Raw genomic sequence first — 20701 nt, forward strand, 5'->3', positions numbered from 1 at the left:
GCACCTGGCAAGCCACTTGTTTGTATTTTGTCTCAGCAAGAGCGATGTGTACATAGTCTAATCCTCTTGTAAATGGATACTGCTTCAATAATTTAGGTCCCCAAATCTATCTACATACGACTCCTTAACAAGTCTACTATGCACAACTCAATTAATTATTTATAAATATACATAGAAAACACAATGATACCATTCACATTATGGGTTGTCATACAGAGTCACCTTAAATCTTATTTTCAGATGACATCAATATATAATTTTCTATCCTTGGAGCAACACGCAATACAACAGGGCAATCAGCTATCTAAATTGATATGCAGGCAGAAGAGGGTCTGTTCTAAAGGGAGAGCGGTGTTGCTCGTTGGCATGAAGTCAGAAGACTATGTAATTCAGCAGGAAGAAACCAATCTCTTCAGTCCACGCCCAGGGAATTTTCCTCCCAGAAGACTTGGCTGCCTTCATATTTTCACTCTCATTTGGGACCATTAGAAGTGGCAAAGTTCTTACTATGCGCCCCTCGGTGGCTTCTCCAAGCAATCCCCCAAACGTGATGACGGGTGACATGCAGGCACAGTACAGGAACAGAAAGGAGGCCAAACACTGTAAGCTGAGGGCATCCCGGTAGTCGCTCCAGTACCAGGGGGCCTTCCGCTTGATGTCCAGAACCAAGCCCCCAAAAAGCCTGCAGAAACACAGCAGACAGGTGTCTAATGCAGTCCTTCTCCCACTAAAGCAAGTCAACAGAGCACATTCCAAAGCACTTCAAATGCGCTCTGTATGGAGGTTAATATTTGGCTTCAATTTGACCCCAAGCACAAGAGATCTCTCTGGGGGCAGCATGGATTCTGGCCATGTTCCAACATGGATTCTATTTGCAATCAAAGGCATGAATTTGGATGATTATTCCAAGCATAAAAATAATTAATTTGCTATGCATAACACCCATTCAATAAAAAGTTTCCAAAATTTAACGTGAAATGAAGTATTAGCTTCAAACTTCAAATTCTGAGCTGTTAGGAAGCAATGAACAAAACTATCATGGTATTAAAACTGTTAGTTTTATTATATGTTTTCTAGATAAAAAGCCCCTATCACATGTATATTCTTACTCTGAACTACCCACCTTACTTGAGAAATCAGCATAATCATTCATGCAGTTGCCAAGTAGTAACAGATACTTCATGCCAAGCACTGTGCCAGGTGCTGGAGACGCAACAGTAGCAAGGCAAACACAGCCCTTTCTCTCTAGGGTGAACAATCTGGCACAGAGGACAGACAGTGTTGTGAGGGTGCCATGGCCGCAAAGAACAGGAAGGGCGTTTCAGCTGGGACTCGAGAATGGACCAGGAGCACCAGATGAGGCAGAGGGGCTGGCGTGGATGACGCCTAGAGGTGAGAGCGCTTGGCACGTTCAAGGTGCTGAAAGAGTTATGACTGGATAAGGCAATGTGAGGGGTAATATCAATAGACAAGGCTAGAGATGTTGGAAAAGCTAAGTCACAAAAGGGCCTTATAAAAAGGAATCAGAAAGTTATCCCAACAGTGTGTCAAGCAGTGAAGGACTTTAAACAGGGAAGCAGCATAAGTAAGCAGGCATTCTGAAAGGATCACTCCGGTGAGAGTGTCATGAATGGAACATGGGGCAAGGCTGGAGGCCGTGGGTTGGAAAGAGAATCGGGTGCCAATTAGGAGGCAGAATCAAGAGGACTTGGTGGCAGGACTTCAAGATCCCTCTCCACTTCCCAGGTATGAGAAAGATCAAGAGGGAGATGTCCTACGCCAAGAAGGAGGAGTATGTCCAGACAGGGGCAATTTTTAAAGAGTGGAGTCATTGAAGAGAGTCATTCAGCATTCTACAGGGCAAATTACCTACTTTCTTCTACACATGAATGGCATAGGGAAAAAAAAAAAGAGGAGGAGGCCTGTTATAGAATGAGAACATAATAATGCATTGCAAACCTCCATTGGATCCTGTGTCAAACAAACTTTAAAAGGATGTTGCCAAGAATATCACAGAAAGGTGAATATGGACTAAGCATGAGACAATGTAAAGAATTATTGTTAATTTTATTAGATTTTGTTCCTGTTTTTTAAAATGTCCTTATCAAACAGAGATACCTGCTCAAGTAGTTACAGGTGAAATGACATGTAACTGGTGATTTGGCTTAGAATAATCTAGAAAACATAAAAATAAAACAAGTAGTGAAGAAATAGATAAAACAAGATTGGCAAAATGTTGGTAACTATTGATGGGCACATGGGGGTTCATTACAGTGTCCTCTCTTCTTGTTTATGTTTGAAATGTTCTATACTAAAAACTAAAAGACACCAATCTACTCTCTCATGAAAGGAGGCTTAGCTAGCTCTTTCTTTCTCTGTGCTCAGGAGCCTAGAGGTGTCCTGTGAGGCCTGGGATCTGTATGCCAGAGGAGAAGGCTGAGCCAGCTCTCCTTCTCCATTCAAAAGCTCCCTCTCTCGTGGGATGAACTGAGAGAGTAGCTTTGACATATACCTACTACCGTGTGTAAAACAGACAGCTAGTGGGAAGCTACTGTATAGCACAGGGAGCTTAGTTTGGTGCTCTGTGATGACCTAGAAGGGTAGAATGATAGTGGGGCGGCGGGGGGGGGGTGGTGAGGGAGGCTCAAAAGGGAGGGAATACATGTAGCTGATTCATAGGTGCTGTACAACAGAAACTAACGCAACATTGTAAAGCAATTACACTCCAATTTAAAGCAAAATAAAAGCTCCCTCTCTCATCTAGCCAGGTCAAATGGGTACGCAGATGGACACAGGGAACACACTCTTTTATCTGACCCGCTTGCTCTTCTGGTTTGCAGGGCCCAGTTGGGATTTACTCTTCCTCAACCTACAGCGGTAACATCACATTCTGGGCCTGCGCTTAGAGGAGAGAGGCAAGGTCAGCCTTGTGACCTGCTTCGGCTTTAGCCTGTCTGGCCGGCCTCGCTGAGGTAAGGAGCTATCTACAGGGTCTAACCGAGAGCATGGGAGTTCCACCTCAGGGTCTGGGACCCAGGTTACAGTTTGTAATAAAATGTCACTTGGTCTTGCTTTCCCCTCTGAGGAGATAGCCCCTCAAGGACCTTATGAGCAGCCGCAATTAATCCGGGGTAACATTCAAGATTTTCCAGGTCCTTAGCCACATAGCATTACCTCCCAAACACCAAAGACCTTCCTCTGAAGGGTATTATTCTGGGAGAATAACCTTCTGCAGCGGTGAGCCTCACCCTACGATGCTGCCATGATTGGTTCTCCTGGATGCGCGAGGCTCATTATTCAGGAGGAGTGTCTATGAGTAACAGGCAAAAGATTTATGTGAAATGGATTTATAAGAAGCCATAGAAAGGAAGGACATCTGTCTGCCTAGCAGTGATTGAAAGGGGAGAGAAAAGATCTGAGGCTCCTATTGATGGTATAACATAAATTAAAGTGATTTCAAATCCTGTATTTGGAATCTGCCTCATTCCCCACTCATACAGACCCTAATCGAGTTATCTGGCACAGACAATAATCACACATGGATGCTTTCCTTCACATATTTGAGACTTCCTTTCCCTTTCAATACTATCCTTGATGTTCAAGTTTGGGGCAGCAGGAGGCACACAGGGACACAAATTTAAGCTTGAAGCCAGAAAGGACTTACCTGTGGGGAGCGCCACTAGGCTCTAGAGCACTAATTAGGAAGCCCTCTGGGGAGGGTTTTAGGGACAGGCCAGCAAGGTTTTAGGGACAGGCCAGCCATCCAATTTTCTGCTGTGCCTGGGAAGAAACCTATTTCAAGTGGGGCTTGGATCATCAAGATAGTAACCCCCAATTCTTTTCTTCATTAACCCTTCCCCAATGGCTTCTCCAACGAGGTATACCGATGTACTTGGGAAAACCCCTCAGCAGAGCATCCTCGGTGCTGTGAAGCTTCTGGCCTAGGAACTCAAGTCAGACTTTGCTCTTCGCTCTGCATGGGAATGCCTCGGCGTCATGACCTATCGTCAACATCAGGGAGGCCCAAGACACTGTCTTGGCCCTGGCTTGGGAGGTCAGATCACACACAACTCAGACTGTTCTCAACTCTGCCTCCTCTCCCACCTTCTCAGAGCCTATACTACCATATCTTAAGTACCTCTCCATCCAACTAGGATGGCATCCCCAGGTTGTGCACCACCTCAAAGAAACACAGCTCAAGGTACAAAGAATACAGAGTTCAGCTTGATATAGTTTTAGTCTGTGAAGTCCAGGAAGGTCCAGAAAACTCCAGGATGTCCATCTGTAGAGGAAGGTTCATATTCACCCCTACATACTTTGAGACTGGGAAAGGAGCCAGAGTTGGCATGAACTGTGAACTGTGATCCCCGATACGAGCTGAAAAAGCTACAAGAAGAAAGTTACGTGTCTTGAGGTCTTTTCCTAAGGGCTCTGAGGGAAACTTCTGGAACTCAGAAAGAGGCACACCAAATAGAGTGAGGCTCTGAGTTTCAATGACCCTTCCTTTCAGCTTTGTCAATTCCAGCAGTTCCTCACTCAGCATTATGGAAGAATGTCCTCAAGCCCCATTTGAACTTGTGAGTAAAGGTACTGGGGGCTGGTAATTAAGTGTGTGATGGTCCTGGCTATATGGGTTTTTCTTTGGGGATGTCAGGCACCATTTCCCAGACTCTGTATCAGGTCTAGATATAGATCCAATCTAATGGGCTCCCAAACCCCCATGTGGAATTGATTGTAAGTGACCCTCCTCTAAAAAAGCATGGTACTCTAGTTTATTCTCTTTTTGAAACCAAAAGAAAGCTGAGCTCTCACCTCTGCAAAGATCATGTGTTTCAAGGAAAGTTGTTGGTCTCATTTCTACTACTTTCAAACTCTCAGTCCTGAGTTGTGAATACCCTTTGTATTCAAAAGGATAAATCATAGCTTTGAAATTCTATCAAATCCATACCCAAGACTCTTCCCCTTAAAAAAGCACCACCTCATATATAGCTTTTATTATGTTGAGGTATGTTCCTTCTATTCCTGCTTTCTGGAGAGTTTTTATCATAAATGGATGTTGAATTTTGTCAAAGGCTTTCTCTGCATCTATTGAGATAATCATATGGTTTTTATTTTTCAATTTGTTAATGTGGTGTATTACATTGATTGATTTGCGGATATTGAAGAATCCTTGCATCCCTGGGATAAAGCCCACTTGATCATGGTGTATGATCTTTTTAATGTGTTGTTGGATTCTGATTGCTAGAATTTTGTTAAGGATTTTTGCATCTATGTTCATCAGTGATATTGGCCTGTAGTTTTCTTTTTTTGTGGGATCTTTGTCAGGTTTTGGTATTAGGGTGATGGTGGCCTCATAGAATGAGTTTGGAAGTTTACCTTCCTCTGCAATTTTCTGGAAGAGTTTGAGCAGGATAGGTGTTAGCTCTTCTCTAAATTTTTGGTAGAATTCAGCTGTGAAGCTGTCTGGACCGGGGCTTTTGTTTGCTGGAAGATTTTTGATTACAGTTTCAATTTCCATGCTTGTGATGGGTCTGTTAAGATTTTCTATTTCTTCCTGGTCCAGTTTTGGAAAGTTGTACTTTTCTAAGAATTTGTCCATTTCTTCCACGTTGTCCATTTTATTGGCATATAATTGTTGATAGTAGTCTCTTATGATCCTTTGTATTTCTGTGTTGTCTGTTGTGATCTCTCCATTTTCGTTTCTAATTTTGTTGATTTGATTTTTCTCCCTTTGTTTCTTGATGAGTCTGGCTAATGGTTTGTCAATTTTATTTATCCTTTCAAAGAACCAGCTTTTGGTTTTGTTGATTTTTGCTATGGTCTCTTTTGTTTCTTTTGCATTTATTTCTGCTCTAATTTTTAAGATTTCTTTCCTTCTACTAACCCTGGTGAGGTACCATTTCACACCAGTCAGAATGGCTGCGATCCAAAAGTCTACAAATAATAAATGCTGGAGAGGGTGTGGAGAAAAGGGAACCCTCCTACACTGTTGGTGGGAATGCAAACTAGTACAGCCACTATGGAGAACAGTGTGGAGATTCCTTAAAAAACTGGAAATAGAACTGCCTTATGATCCAGCAACCCCACTGCTAGGCATACACACTGAGGAAACCAGAAGGGAAAGAGACACGTGTACCCCAATGTTCATCGCAGCACTATTTATAATAGCCAAGACATGGAAGCAACCTAGATGTCCATCAGCAGATGAATGGATAAGAAAGCTGTGGTACATATACACAATGGAGTATTACTCAGCCATTAAAAAGAATATATTTGAATCAGTTCTAATGAGGTGGATGAAACTGGAGCCTATTATACAGAGTGAAGTAAGCCAGAAGGAAAAACATAAATACAGTATACTAACGCATATATATGGAATTTAGAAAGATGGTAACAATAACCCGGTGTACGAGACAGCAAAAGAGACACTGATGTATAGAACAGTCTTATGGACTCTGTGGGAGAGGGAGAGGGTGGGAAGATTTGGGAGAATGGCAATGAAACATGTAAAATATCATGTAGGAAACGAGTTGCCAGTCCAGGTTCGATGCATGATGCTGGATGCTTGGGGCTGGTGCACTGGGATGGCCCAGAGGGATGGTATGGGGAGGGAGGAGGGAGGAGGGTTCGGGATGGGGAACACATGTATACCTGTGGCGGATTCATTTTGATATTTGGCAAAACTAATACAATTATGTAAAGTTTAAAAATAAAATAAAATTGGAAGAATAAAAAAAAAAAAAGAAAAAAAAAATTAAAAAAAAAAAAATTACAAAGTGAAAGAAGCCAGACACAGAAAAAAAAAAAAAAAAAAAAGCACCACCTCCTTTAAGATAGTCTCAATCCTGGAAACTATTCTAAAGACAAATGTATCCTTTGAAATGCTTCTCAATACCAGGACTCCTCCGCCACAACTCAGACCTCCTCCAACTTTAAAGAAAATATGAACTTTACTCCTGGAACTTGATCCCTCTTTTCAGCGATCCCTTCCATCAAAGGGCTCCTCCTTTTCTCCAGTAATCCCTCCCAGAGCCCAGTTATCCTTCCACCCTCAAATACATTCCTCCAGCCAGGATGAATTCTCCCTATCAATACTGCTAGTTAAATGCTATTCTGTTGGCTTCTTGTCTCCTCTCCTTTCTGTCCCTGAATTTCCAAGAGTGGAAAAATCAACACTCTCAGCAATTCAAAAAAAGAAACAAATGTTGGGCTTCCATTGGATAGAGTACTGAAGATAAATAAATAAGGAAAGCAAATTCAAGGAAGGAAGGAAAAAATAGGTGAAGGCCCTAGAGAAGGCCCAGTAGACCCTCTTAGACACAAGCACAACTCACAATGCCAGAACCATAGTCCCAGCCTTCTCCCACAATGTGGGGGACACCTCTGGATGCCACTCCAACCCCAAATCTCATTCTCTTTTATTACCTTCCTACCTGGAATATAAAATTTCCCAGCCTGGGGACCCTCTTTCCTCATCTACCACAGAGAACCTCCTCATTGGACATCTGTCCTTAAAATCTGGGCCCAGAAGAGTAAGTTGCCTATTCTCAGACACACCTAAAATAGTACTTATTTCCCTACCCCAAGGGGTTTCTCAACTTAAAATAACCATTTAATATTTATCCATGTCTTAACTTAAAATAACCATTTAATATTTACGCATGCCATGTCCACTCGTGCTAAAGAACAGTCATCATTCTAATAGTCATTCGTCAGATAATAATTAGGTATCCACTCTATGCAGGGCACTGAACTGGGTGTTAGGAATATAATGGGGTCCCCGCCCTTAGGGAGCAAACCCTTCTGGCAGGAAAGACATCAAATCAAGAAATAATAATAAAAGATGACCAGGGCTATAACAGGGGACTGGGCTGAGGGTAGTAGCTGGGCAGGGGACAGGGCTCCAAGCTGTGATATCACACAGCAGGAATAACCTAACCTCCTCTAAAGAGTGTCTTGGAAGACTCTCCAAAGGGACGCCTAAGCTGAATCAAAGGACAAGAAGCAGTTAGCCTGGAAATGAAGAGGTGGAGGAATGTTCAAATCAGGGGGAACACTGTGTGGGAAGGATAGGAGGTGAGACAGAACATGGTAGGTGGTTTGAGAACTTGAATGAATGATATAGTATTCAATAGAATTGTAATACTTATTGTCAGTGGTCCAATTTCCAGCCAATAAAGATACTATAGAGAAGAAGGCTGAAAGCAAAGATGACTCATTTCTTTGTACAGCTTCTGTCCAGTAAGCAGTATTAGCTGTGAAATATTCCAGAACTTACCGCCCAGTGCGCTGAAGCTCTGGCCCGCTGTGGCCCCCATGTGGCTCCGGTTCTATGTGGCAAACGTTCCCATTTGGAACTCCAGGCATTTTCCTTTTCTCCTTTTAACAGAGGACCACACATTAGCAAAGTCAACCACCTATTCTGTCTTTCCTGCTATGGTGGAGGTAGGCGGGGTGGGAGGGTGGGAGATGGCGGGGGTCAGGGTAGCATGAGAGAATCCAAAAGCAGCCCCCCAAATACCCAAGTGTTTCTTATAGCTTTCGGATGCATTTACTGATTTGGGACAGTTTATTGACTTTTCTGAAAAACACAAAAGACAACAAATAATTTCTCTTCCTCTCCACTGGTACCTGACTCCTCTGTCTTGTCCAGAAACAGAAACGTGAAAGCTTTGGCATCAGATATGACCTGAGTTCAAGTCGCAAATCTGTCTTGAAGATAGTACTTTTATTCCTCATTTGTTAAATAAAAAATAACAACACCTACTTGGAGATGTTGCTGAGAGATTTAATTAGCATATGTAAAACACCTGGCCCAGGGACCAGTGTACTGTAGAAGTTTTCTTCCATCTTTAACCTCTCAAAAAAAAAGTATGGGGAACTCCATTTGCACTCTCTATGCACTGCTGCTGCAGCTGCTAAGCCGCTTCAGTCGTGTCCGACTCTGTGCGACCCCATAGATCGCAGCCCACCAGGCTCCCCCATCCCTGGGATTCTCCAGGCAAGAACACTGGAGTGGGTTGCCATTTCCTTCTCCAATGCAGGAAAGTGAAAAGTGAAAGTGAAGTCACTCAGTCGTGTCCGACTCTTAACGACCCCACGGACTGCAGCCTACCAGGCTCCTCCGTCCATGGGATTTTCCAGGCAAGGGTACTGGAGTGGGGTGCCATTGCCTTCTCCGCTCTATGCACTGAGCTCTTCTCATTTAGTGGCTTCATTCTTAATAGACTCCCAAGAAATGCCCCCTCCTCTCCTCTCTGCCATTTCACACCAATCCTCCAAAAGTTGGCTTAAAATTCATCCCAGGGTAATCCTGGCCAATCGATGTTACTGCATATTCATATTTTATTACTCTTCTGACATTCTAGGCACCCTGCAATAAAACCACATCTCAGTTTATTTAGCATACACCAACATGGTCTTTGCTGTGTCCATGGTGGGCCCTCAGTAAGTGACACTAAGCCACCACTGGCTCATGTGCATACATTACCTGGGAAGGGACATTTTTGGGTGGCTCAATTCGAATGGAGGGGTCCCACTCCCCTGGAGGAAGCACCGTCACCTGGTCTAGGAACTCATCAATCCCTGCCAGGAGGTCATCTCGTTCTTTTGCCTTATAAGCCACATCATGAAAAATCTAAGAGAAGAAAAAATCCTCAGGAAAGCTGAAAGTCACTTGACTTAAACAATAACCAATGGATATGGTAAAAGATGGATAAAACCTCTTAGTTTTTATCTTTGTCTTGGGGCTCTGAAATGTAGATAAGTTTAGCACTTGAAGTACAGGGATAAAAGAGTTTTAAAAATGAATCTAAAGATGAGTCAAAAAAAACTAAATATATGTCTATTAGTGTAGAAAGAGATAAGACATGACTCTAAAGTTTTGTAATTCTGTTATCTCCTCAAAAAATGGAACAAAAGCCAAGATGCATGAGGAATTTTCCTGATCATGATGGGTAGAAAAAACGGATGGAATTACTAATAAAGGTCCTCCATGAAATATGTCTTCCAACCAAAGACAGCTGATAAAACACAGCCCCATCTCCCTTTGCCTCTAAGACATATGTCTTTTCAAGGCCCTACTCTGCAACTAACCTGAGCAGCACAGTCCTCACCAGGGATGCAGCAGGGGCAGCCGAAATGTCTAGTAACCCTAGCACATTCACATGACAATGCCCAAGAGCATCCCCCTGACGAGCTGGTCTCATTTACAGCTCATTTACGTGAAATGGGAGTGAGGTTTCTTTATGTAAATAGCTTGGGTATACTTCATTAACTATTTTCTCTAGAAAGTTAAGTCAGCCTTAATATCTTTCCCACTTGGTATCCTACTTGGCAATAGTTTTCCCAGAAAAAGATTTCTCTGCATCCTTGATTATTCCAAAAGGGAGAGATGACAGAGGAAGAAAAATCCAAGAGGCCTTGATCCTCAAAAACATGACCTGCATTGCTTCTCAGCAATAATTATTATACCCCCAACAACTAGCACAATGCCTGGCACAGAATAAACACTCAATAAATATTTATGAGATGAACACATGAAAAGCAGAAGTGGTGTGCATACCTCATCTGTCATGATGGTGGCCATGGATCTGCCAATCTCATGATACTGCTGACCTTTCCCTACTGGACCCAATAGGATAAACAAAAACCTGGCAACACACAAAAAAGATGAAATTATGTAAGGAAAAGGAAATTATGTAAGGAAATATAAGGAAATTTCTTCTCCAAACAACATAACATTTCTCTTTTCTATCAAACAGAATTTATCATAGTAACTTCAAAAAAAGGAAGCAAACTAATGATGGGGCAATCTGAGTAGCCTTGACCTAATAGCTCTCCTATAGTCATTGGAAGCTATCTGTACGACTCCATTCAATAAAGTGGTTAGAATTCTCAGGGTTTCCATAGACGTAATTCCTTGCTCTAGAAAGGATATTTTTTCAAAACATGGCAAATTCAAGATTATCTGTATCTCATTCATGGCTCTAATAAGAAAATGATGGGGAGAGGAGAAGGATAAGGCAATTGAAATGATCAAGCCCGGCAGAGGAGTCTAAATTGTGTCCTGGACATCTGAATATTCCATAATTAACGGGACTCTGAATCACCTATCACCACCTCTGGAGTGCATGAATAGGCTTTGGAACAAATACGGACATATTTGCAAACCATACAAATCCTGCCAGAACTATGGAAAGAGACATCAATACTTTGCTTAGAGATGTCTCCCTGGGATAAAGTTCTGCAGAACAGGGAGATCAAGACAGTCTCCCTATCCCAGGTCAGTGGTCCTTGCTATGTCTTCGGAATGCTCTTTGAGTCTCAATTTCCCACGTCACAGAAACTGCACAGTCACAGCCTTAAAAGTCTTACAATTCTTCTGCACAGAGGTTAATCAAATATACCCCAGTTTTCTGAGATCATTGTTGAATTTTAAACAGCAATCCCCAAATTAATTAATCCTATATTTTGGCATTAGCTGGTTTCTTCCACTGCTGCTGCTGCTGCTAAATCGCTTCAGTCATGTCCGACTCTGTGCGACCCCATAGACAGCAGCCCATCAGGCTCCCCCGTCCCTGGGATTCTCCAGGCAAGAATACTGGAGTGGGTTGCCATTTCCTTTTCTAATGCATGAAAGTGAAAAGTGAAAGTGAAGTTATTCAGTCGTGTCTGACTCTTAACGACCCCATGGACTGCAGCCTACCAGGCTCCTCCGTCCATGGGATTTTCCAGGCAAGAGTACTGGAGTGGGGTGCCATTGCTGTCTCTGGGTTTCTTCCTAGAGCTCATATAAACCTGTGCATCAGGCAGAAGGCACTGTGCTTTGTGGTCCTCATCTTTACCTTGTTGGGATGGGCACTTCTGTCAGGCCTGAGAGAAGGACAGCTGGAGACAGCCTCACAAAGGCGACAATGGGGCGGTCCAGAGAGTCCACCTCTCCAACCAGGACATTCGAGGCCTCTGCCCCAGTGGGAATCTTCTTCATAAAATGAAGGTCCACCTGAAAATTTAAAAGCACCCCGACAGTGTGGGAGCCATCACCTCACATATCCATCACCCTCCTCACAACATTACATTCATGCATCATTTTATGATTTAACATATTTTTCTCATACTACTTCACTTAATCCTTAAAATAACTCTGTATGGTGGATAAGATTGGCCAATCAGACTCATTTTTTATTTAAAAAAATGAAGTCACCAAGACCCAGAGAGATGAAGTTGACTTGCCCATGACAACAGAGTTTCTAAGAGAGAGAATTTAAATCTAGGGTGCTGATTTGAATTCCATTACGCCATGCAACCTCAAAGAAAATTTTTTTGAAACTCCAGGTCAAATTGTTTCCATTTTAAAATACCTGAATGCTTTGTCTGAGGTTTCGGGGAGCCTCATGAGCTGAGAAGTGACATAATACTATCTGTGTTTTGGAAAGACAGTGTCAGGGAGAGACCAGAGCAAGGAAAGGCCGGCAGCCGGGAGATCAAGGATTGAGCCAAGAGCTGCAGGGGGACCCGGATCCTGTGGGAGAGGCCTCAGACACCAAAGTCACAGTCACCAAGAAGAGTTTAACCACAAAGTAGTTGTGAGATAGTAGCAAAAATATTGTTTTCACAAAACGCTTGGAGGTAAATAAATAAGAATAATTGAAAAATAAAACCTTGGAGGTAAGAAGATGCTCCTAGAGAGCAGGTATCAGAAAATCATTCTGAAACAGCAGGAGGTGTGCATCAGGGCAGTTTATCAGTGGCTAGTGAGTTTCAGCAGGTCGAATAGGGTCGGGGGGTGGGGGGGAACTGATGAGTCAGCCCTCTCTGGGATGGAGAAGGAGGAAGACATGAGCAGATGGGCCTCCTTTTCTGCAGAAGGGGCTCTGGTCCTGGAGAAAGGATATTGAAATGCCAAAGCTTACCCAGCTTCCAGCAACAGGACTCTGGGCTCCACAAGAGATATGCTTAGGCCTGTGAGCCAACTTCCACATCTCTGCTCACCTTGCTTAAATCCACTGGACTGTGTTCACAATTCACTCCATTCTTTACTTCAAGACTTGTGGTTGGAATGGACTGAGGAGACACAGTTTGACCTATTTGGAGAAAAATCAAACAGAATTCTTGAGTCTTGCCCTTTCCCTCTTTGACGTACCCCATCCATTGTCGGCTGGTCATGGCTCTCTCCTGCAAAGCCCACAGAGAGAAGAGGTTCAGGTGACTAGGAAGCGAAGACCCACACATACCTGTCTCCTTACCTACCAGCTAGCAGTAAAGGGGGCACAGAGATCTTACTACCCTGGAGCCCTCTTCCTGAACCATTTGTAATGTTCTTTTCTTCCTTTATTAAAGGCAGTAATCCTCAACCAGGAGTGCACACCATAAATTCCTATGGAGAACTTTTCAAATACATGGATCCCCAGACATATCTCCTATACATTGTGTTTCGGTAAATGTGGGGACAAGGAGACCCCCAGCCTGGCCACAGAAACGGAAAGCATTCAGCAGCTGAAATTCACCAGATGTTTACAACCCACCACACACCTGGCTCAGGGCTTTACACGGATTAACTTATTGAAACCTCACAACAGACTGATGGAGTGGATCTTATCATTATCCTTACTCTACAAAGTGGGCTTAAAGAGGTTTAGGAAGTTGTCCAAAATCTTTGCAAGAGGTGAAGCCAGAATCTCAAGCCTGGAAATCTGACTCAGGAGTCTACACTACTGCATTTTGCCTCCCTAATCTAAGACATTTGTTTACTTCTAAAAAGCTCCAGTTGACCTTCTCTGCAGCCAAATTTTCCCCAGTGTGGATATCTCCCTGTCTCGCTGATCCTGCTGACTCCACCAACTGTCTTGCTGTATCTCACTGTGTACACTCTTCGTTGAGCCCAGGGCAGGCAAGGTGCGAGCAGGAAAACTGGAAGAAAACTCAAGGAGTCATAGGAACTGCAAACACATTTATTCTCTCCTGAATGGCACAGCAGCCATAGCAGTGGACATGCTATATTCTCTCCTCTCGTGGCTGACCCAGCAGACACAGCCTTAACGCAGCCTCACCACCATAATGCAGCCATACATAGCCCCCCAGCAGCACAGCCAACTCTCTCTCTCTCTCTGGCATGCCAAGTGAAGCTTATATACGCTTACAGAACAAAAGTAGGCTGCAGGCAAGTGAGTATCTCAGAATGTGCAACTACATTGCTATAAGTGATCTCAGCTGATATAGAATCATTATTATAAAACGTGGGGCAAGAGTAAGAGGGCATGGGGTGAGAGAGCCTGACCAGGCCATCTTGGCTAATTTGACCTTTCCCTACACTCCCCAAGTCACATCAGTTCTGAGGCCATTCTGGGGCACAAACCTTTCCCCTGAGGTCCACTGAAATGTATCTGAGGCATGCATCCTTAGTGCCACAAGAGATGATGGTCGCCAGTCCCAGCCACCCATCTTGCCGATTCTCAAAAAGGACTGTGTCTAAGTGAGCATGAAAGCATATTAGAGAAATGCTGTTCCTACCCTCTAGTAACTCAGCATCTCCAACTAGTGCCTAAATGTCTTATTAATCTAAAGAGAAAGCAGTTACTCCTAATAATCTTACCATGTTTATCCATTGAATGTGGATCAGACTGCTTCTTGCCAACCTCAGCAAAGGAGCGAACAATGGGGATGAGGTTATTTCTCTTCTTTTCATTCTGATGATGATGCTTTTTGAGAAGGGCTTCCCGGACTTTAACCCTCATGCTGTCATTCAGGTCACTGAACAGCTCCTGCTGGTCCAGGATCAGGTCTGGAAGGCAGGTGCTAACATGAACACTCAAACTGATGGTCAGTGATTCCAAAGAAGGCAAGGTCAGGTGAGGTGAGGGACACGGAGTAGGAGGAAGCAGTTCTACCAGGGTCACTGAGGTTACAGTCTCTGTATCAGTGCCTGAAAGAGCTAACTGCTAATAGCAGCTGTGACACATTACATGTTATTCATGTAACAAATCATTACTTTTATAAATGGAAACTATTGAGCACTTAACATGTGCCAGGAACTACATTCTGAACTTATTACATAATGATCTAATCTGATCCTTATAAAACCTCTGAAAAGTAGGTGGTATTATAATAATTTTTACAGATCAGGAAACTGAGGCCCCAAAATTACAAAATCCCCATGACCTCACATCTAGTGAGTTGCAGAGATTGGATTCAAATCCCAGACTGTCTGACTCAAATGTCCACATGATTGCCATTCTGTTCTATCATTTGCCAAAGTTCCTCTAGGTTCTCTTCCTCTGAGATTTTAACATTGCTGTGATTGTCAAGAGAAACTATAACTGTAGAAGGCCACGTGACTGAAGGTAGAATCCATAAAAATAATTAATTTGTTCTTAATTAAGCCCTCCAGACAATACCAAGCATCAATCTTGACCTGCCAAGTCCAGCAGAACTGAGGGGGAGAAAATCCCCACACCTGCTGCTGAAAGGCAGCTGGCATAGAAGTCAACAGCATGTATTCTAGAGCTAAACGTCCACATCTCTCCCACCCTCTTCTACCACTTTCTGTGTGATAACCTCTCTGTACCTCAGTTTCCTCATCTGTAACATGAAGCGAATATGATCCTTAGAAGATAGTTGTGAAAAATTAATAAGATATATAAAGTGCTGATTCACTACAAGTGAGACCATTTACCCACCCTTATCACTAACATGAATACCTCAGGTTCCTAATGTGAAGAACCATAGCTGTTTTACTTAAACCCTACATATCCACCCCCCTGCCACCGCCTCTCTCAAACTCCAACCTATTCTCAACTCCAGCTCCATCCATGACTATCCAAGTGTTAGAAGCAATAAATAAAAGAAAATCTATTTCAAATACTCAAGCCAAAGATCCAAGCTTCTCTCTCTTTAACTTTTAGATTGATTGGTTCTCCTTGTCCCACAATATAAACATGCTTCAGGATACTTCATCTTGGGAAAGAAAAAACAGAAGAAGAACATCCATCCCAGGTCTCCCTTTATCTGTTGCCTTCCCTTTCTCGCACATGCACTTGCTCTCTATTTCTTCTCAAAAGAAAAATTTCTCACCTGCTGCAATGTGGCTGCCTCAATGAAACCGCTTTTGATAAAATCATCAACAACCTTCCAGTTGCTAAATCTGGTGGATGCTTCCAGTTCTTACTTCATCGGACCTCTCTGCAGCATCCGACACTGATGAACTGAACTCCTCTCTTCTTTTGTTGTGGGTTGAATGGCGCCCCTTCAAAAGATGCTGTGTACTATATACTAACTCCCCAGAACCCATGAGCATGATCTCATTTGTAAAGAGAGTCTTCACAGATGTAACTAAGGTGCTAACACAAGATCCCATCGGTAAGACCTCTCCTCAGGTCCCTATGTGATCCCAGACAGGCAGAATTACTTGGATACTTGTAATGAAGAAAAGCTGGAAGAAACTTAAAAATCTGTCCAACCAAACAGAGCCAAGCCGAGGAAAAGCCTTACATGCACCCAGGTGTTTCTCAAACTCCATTCCCCAAACACAATGACTTATACTCTCCTGTACTAGGAAACTCCATCAGGTATCTCCCCTTTACATCATGCTGAAGAAGTGGGGAGTCCTTTGGCTCAATTTCATACATGTTTTCCCTAGTTGCCATATTGAAAAATCTTTCTTTCACTTTTCTCTGCAGAGCTCCCAGTCACACTTATTACCAAACCAGAGCTTGGTTGTTGCACTTATTTTAATTGCCCTATGGCTATTGTCCTCACTGGGGCTTCCCTGATAAAGGAAAGCCCTTTACTTTACTTTACTTCCCTGAGTAAAAGCTTCATCTTTACTCAGACGGTAAAGAATCTGCCTGCGATGCAGGAGACGTGGGTTCAGTCCCTGGGTTGGGAAGACCCCCCGGAGAAGGAAATGGCAACCCACTCCAGTATTCTTGCCTGGAGAATTCCATGTACACAGGAGCCTGGTGGGCTACAGTCCATGGGGTTGCAAAGAGTTGGACACGACTGAGAGAATAACACACACACACATTTTCCCCACTAGAAGGTGAGCTCCTTGAGGGTAGAAACTGTATCGTATCCTGTGCCTAGTACATAATCAAGCATAGATAGAAAATAATATTTGCTAAACAAACAGGCAAATGGAAAACCACACTCCATGTCATTTGCATCCCAGAACAAGCCTGTGGAATAGGCAGGGAAGAAATCCATCCCAGAGCTGAAGGTGCTGAGGTAAGGAAGGTAAGTGACTTGCCCAAGCACAAACAGCCACGTTCTTCTTTCTTTCCTCCACACCACACCACAAACGATCCTCTGCTTTCTCTCCCCTAATCTTACCTGAGATTTCTTCTATGCTATTTGCACGCATATCCAGAAGGACCGTCCCATTAATAAGACAGCTTCTTAACTCAAAGAGACTGTGCAGTGAAAGGGTTGCCACATAAGGCTTGCTCCATCGTTCTCCCCCATCCTCGACATCTTCTTCAAACTTCAGCCACCTGAAAGCATGACAAAGAGATGCCAAAAACAGAAAATGAAGAATTTTCAGGAGAGGATTTTTAATGTAGGTCACAAAGAAAGGTACCTGAATAATCACACTGAACCCTGTAATCGAATCTGTATGTTCAGCATGCATTGGCAAGTGAAATAAGTAGGTTACAAACCACTGCAAAATTGAGTATAGCTTGATTCCATTTTTATGAAAGGAAAATCTTAAAATACAACACATACATATATAAGACACCAAATGTTATATTCATTATCCCTGGGGTATTAATTTTTATTTTCTTTTTGCTTATCCTTATTTTCTCATTTTGTACAGTGAGCATGCATTACTTGTACAACTAAAAAAATAGATCTAATCTATATCATTTGGATACACTGACAAATCACATTAATAAAATGATCATATTTTTCTTTGTTAAAAAGTCTGTGTGACCTTCAGAAGTTTGCAAAGACAGGATGTTAAGGCTAATTGCCTTCTTGTTTGGTATGAGGTTAATTGGTTTGTTTAATCCTCTCTATTCATTGAACACATCAGATATCCAGGAAGAACTGTTTCAGTGAGACATTGAGCCATGGTTTGCTGGTTATCCCTCATCTTCTTCCCTGAGGCTCAGGCATGCTGGCTTTGTATCACCCAGAAGGCTCACTTGTCAGTTACTAGAGGAACCCTAGACATGGGCTTGGTTCATCTGAGAGTTATTCTTGGGTATGAGCCTTAGACAAGCATATTCACTCTCTAATCAAGGGAAGCCTACCATCAGGCTGGATATTACCCCGAGGTCTCTATGAAGTTGGATTGTCCCATAGGATGTCTCAAAAATTACGCAATCTCCACTGAATTAAACCTCAAATGATTGGGATTTCCCTGATGGTCCAGAGGCTAAGACTTCATGCTCCTAATGTAGGCAGCCTGGGTTTGATCCCTGTTTGGGGAACTAGTTCCTATGTGCTGCAACTAAAAGCTCCCATGGTGCAACTAAGACCTGGCACAGCCAAATAAAGTAAAGAATTAAAAAAAAAAAATGATGCTATGGCTCACCCATAGGAAAAGGCTATGTCTGTTGGGCTAGGTTTAGGCCAAGGTGGCCCCCTCAGGCATCTTCCAAGTCAGACATACAATATAAAGAGCCCAGGAACAAGTGAGAGAGGACCCCCTGTTCCATGTTTCTGTCACCAATCCCCAGCTCAAGGTCAACTGGAACAGGTGTTACCACAGACACGACAAAGAGGCCAACATCAAGACTTCCCATGCAAGACCCTAGAACGTCAGTGCCCATGTTCAGTCATCACGTCTCCCATGAAGAAATAAAAGGCAGGCAGACCTGTCACTCATGGAAACGTACACATTTGCCTACCCCAGCAAACCTTGACCCAGGCTACTCAGGGCCTCACCTGGCTGTCTCCTTCCACTCAGCATCTTCTCCCTCTTTCAGACAGATCTCATCCAGCTCTGTGAAGAGGTCATGAGGCACATGTTCTTCATCCTCCTCAGTGCCAAGAATGAACTGAACACGCTGAGATGGTGTGTCTGGAAAAGCAGCCACAGAGAAAGGTCTGCTCCCAACCTCCACTTGGGACAGAAATAGCATCCTGCCACACTCAGTGCACCTGGGGGGCTTCCAGCTTGTGAAACACATAAAGACAATCCTGTATTCAGATCAAAAAGATTTCTTTATTCCCAGAATTAAAAAAAAAAAAAAAAAAAACCTATTCTTTGGGGTTTTCCTGACAGCTAGTTCGTAAAGAATCCTCCTGCAATACAGGAGACCTTCGTTTAATTCCTGGGTCAGGAAGTTTCCCCGGAAAAGGGATAGGCTACCCATTCCAGTATTCTTGGTGGCTCAGCGGGTAAAGAATCTGCCTGCAATGCAGGAGACCTGGGTTTGATCTCTGGGTTGGGAAGATCCCCTGTAAAAGGGAAAGGCTATCCACTCCAGTATTCTGGCCTGGAGAATTCCATGGACTGTATAGTCCATGGGGTTGCAAAGAGTCGGACATGACTCAGCAACTTCCACTTTCATTCTTTGGAAGCAGTTTCATGAAAAGAAAAAAATTAAGTAAGACCACTTGAAGAAAACCCATAAGAAACTAGAAATCTGATTAATTTGATCAAAAGGAATAGCTAATTCTCTAGCAAATGATTTCACCTTCTAGGGTATTGATTTGGGGGCCTGAACAGTGAAGTTTTCAGGCAGATACTTTTGATTCTCAGAGGCATTTCTTCTTCTTTGAAGCAAGCTGGAAAGCCTAGAGAATGAAAACCACTACCTGCTGGATGTCCGTCCCACATGCCCTTAGTCTCAGGGGGACTCCCAGCTGTGGACGCCCACCCGCCCGCCCTCCCGAGGTGTTACCGTGGGCCAGGGCCTCTGGGCCTTCCTCCCCCTGGCTGGCTCCCTTGCCCCGCATTCGTCTCCGGTGCTTCTGACCGTGCGTTCGGTGGTGCCGATGGCTTTGCCGGCCCAGTGGCATCCGGACCCCCACGTACAGGGTCCTATGGCCTGAAAAGAAGCAGAAGGTCTGAAGAGAGAACTCCTTTAAGAAAAGGAGGTTAGTGTATTTAAGAGGGGGAGGAAGAAGAAAAAGTCACAACTTTGTAATGACAAAAAGACCTCCAGGACTGATTCTGTAGAGATGGGCAAGTTGAAGATTTCCATCCTGTTCGTGGCTGCAAACATCACAGGAGGGTTGTGAAGATCTAAGAAAATTATGTGTGTGAACATGATTTGCAAACTATAGGGACAAAAACAAAAGCTAGTAGTTGCCACTACAAGACAATTTGAGCAATTGATAAAACGTGATATGGTCACACCAGGACACCTACAGCGAGTCTTGGCACAGAGGCCATTTGGGAAAGTGGTTAAGTGCTCAAGTCAACCTGCCTGGGTCCAAAACTTGATTTCACCATTCTCTTGCCATGTGACCCTGAACAAATTATCTAATCTCTCTGTGACTGTCTTTAACAAGGAATATTGAAAGCTTATTCTTTAAACTCAGAGAATTTTTGTGAGCAGTAAATAAGATAATGTATGTAATATGCTTAACACAATGCCTGGAATCAATTTTAGCAGCCAGTACGTTCTAGGATCAGTTTCCATTTTATTTTTTCTGCACTGTAGATTACACCATCTAGAATAGCAGTGAGAGGCTAGTTACAAATTATAAGGGGTATAAGACTGGGAGCATAAAGGAGAGATATTACATA

At 43.3% G+C, this 20701-nt stretch overlaps 1 protein-coding gene and 1 long non-coding RNA gene across 5 annotated transcripts in view; one reads left to right on the forward strand and one right to left on the reverse strand.

Annotated features, from left to right (window-relative positions):
* Positions 1–20701, reverse strand: part of SLC4A8 (solute carrier family 4 member 8) — a 109665-nt gene that overhangs the window by 34908 nt on the left and 54056 nt on the right. For all 4 annotated transcript variants that reach the window (XM_086399379.1, XM_086399377.1, XM_086399376.1 and 1 more), the window contains 10 exons: positions 19851–19997; positions 18889–19024; positions 17329–17489; positions 14594–14782; positions 12994–13085; positions 11847–12004; positions 10565–10652; positions 9491–9637; positions 8279–8379; positions 508–682 (listed from right to left, as the gene is read on the reverse strand). In XM_086399379.1, coding sequence (XP_086255505.1) covers positions 508–682; positions 8279–8379; positions 9491–9637; positions 10565–10652; positions 11847–12004; positions 12994–13085; positions 14594–14782; positions 17329–17489; positions 18889–19024; positions 19851–19968 — 1365 coding nt within the window. In that variant the 5' untranslated portion in view covers positions 19969–19997. The remainder of the gene's footprint in view (positions 1–507; positions 683–8278; positions 8380–9490; positions 9638–10564; positions 10653–11846; positions 12005–12993; positions 13086–14593; positions 14783–17328; positions 17490–18888; positions 19025–19850; positions 19998–20701) is intronic.
* On the forward strand, positions 1250–3463 carry LOC147371582 (uncharacterized). Its single transcript, XR_015163650.1, has 2 exons — positions 1250–1392; positions 2841–3463. It is a non-coding gene; the product is annotated as an uncharacterized LOC147371582 (long non-coding RNA).

This window comes from Bos grunniens, chromosome 5 (assembly GCF_055505025.1).
Source record: "Bos grunniens cultivar Pamir isolate PY7600 chromosome 5, Bosgru_T2T1.0, whole genome shotgun sequence".
Classification (NCBI taxonomy): domain Eukaryota; kingdom Metazoa; phylum Chordata; class Mammalia; order Artiodactyla; family Bovidae; genus Bos; species Bos grunniens.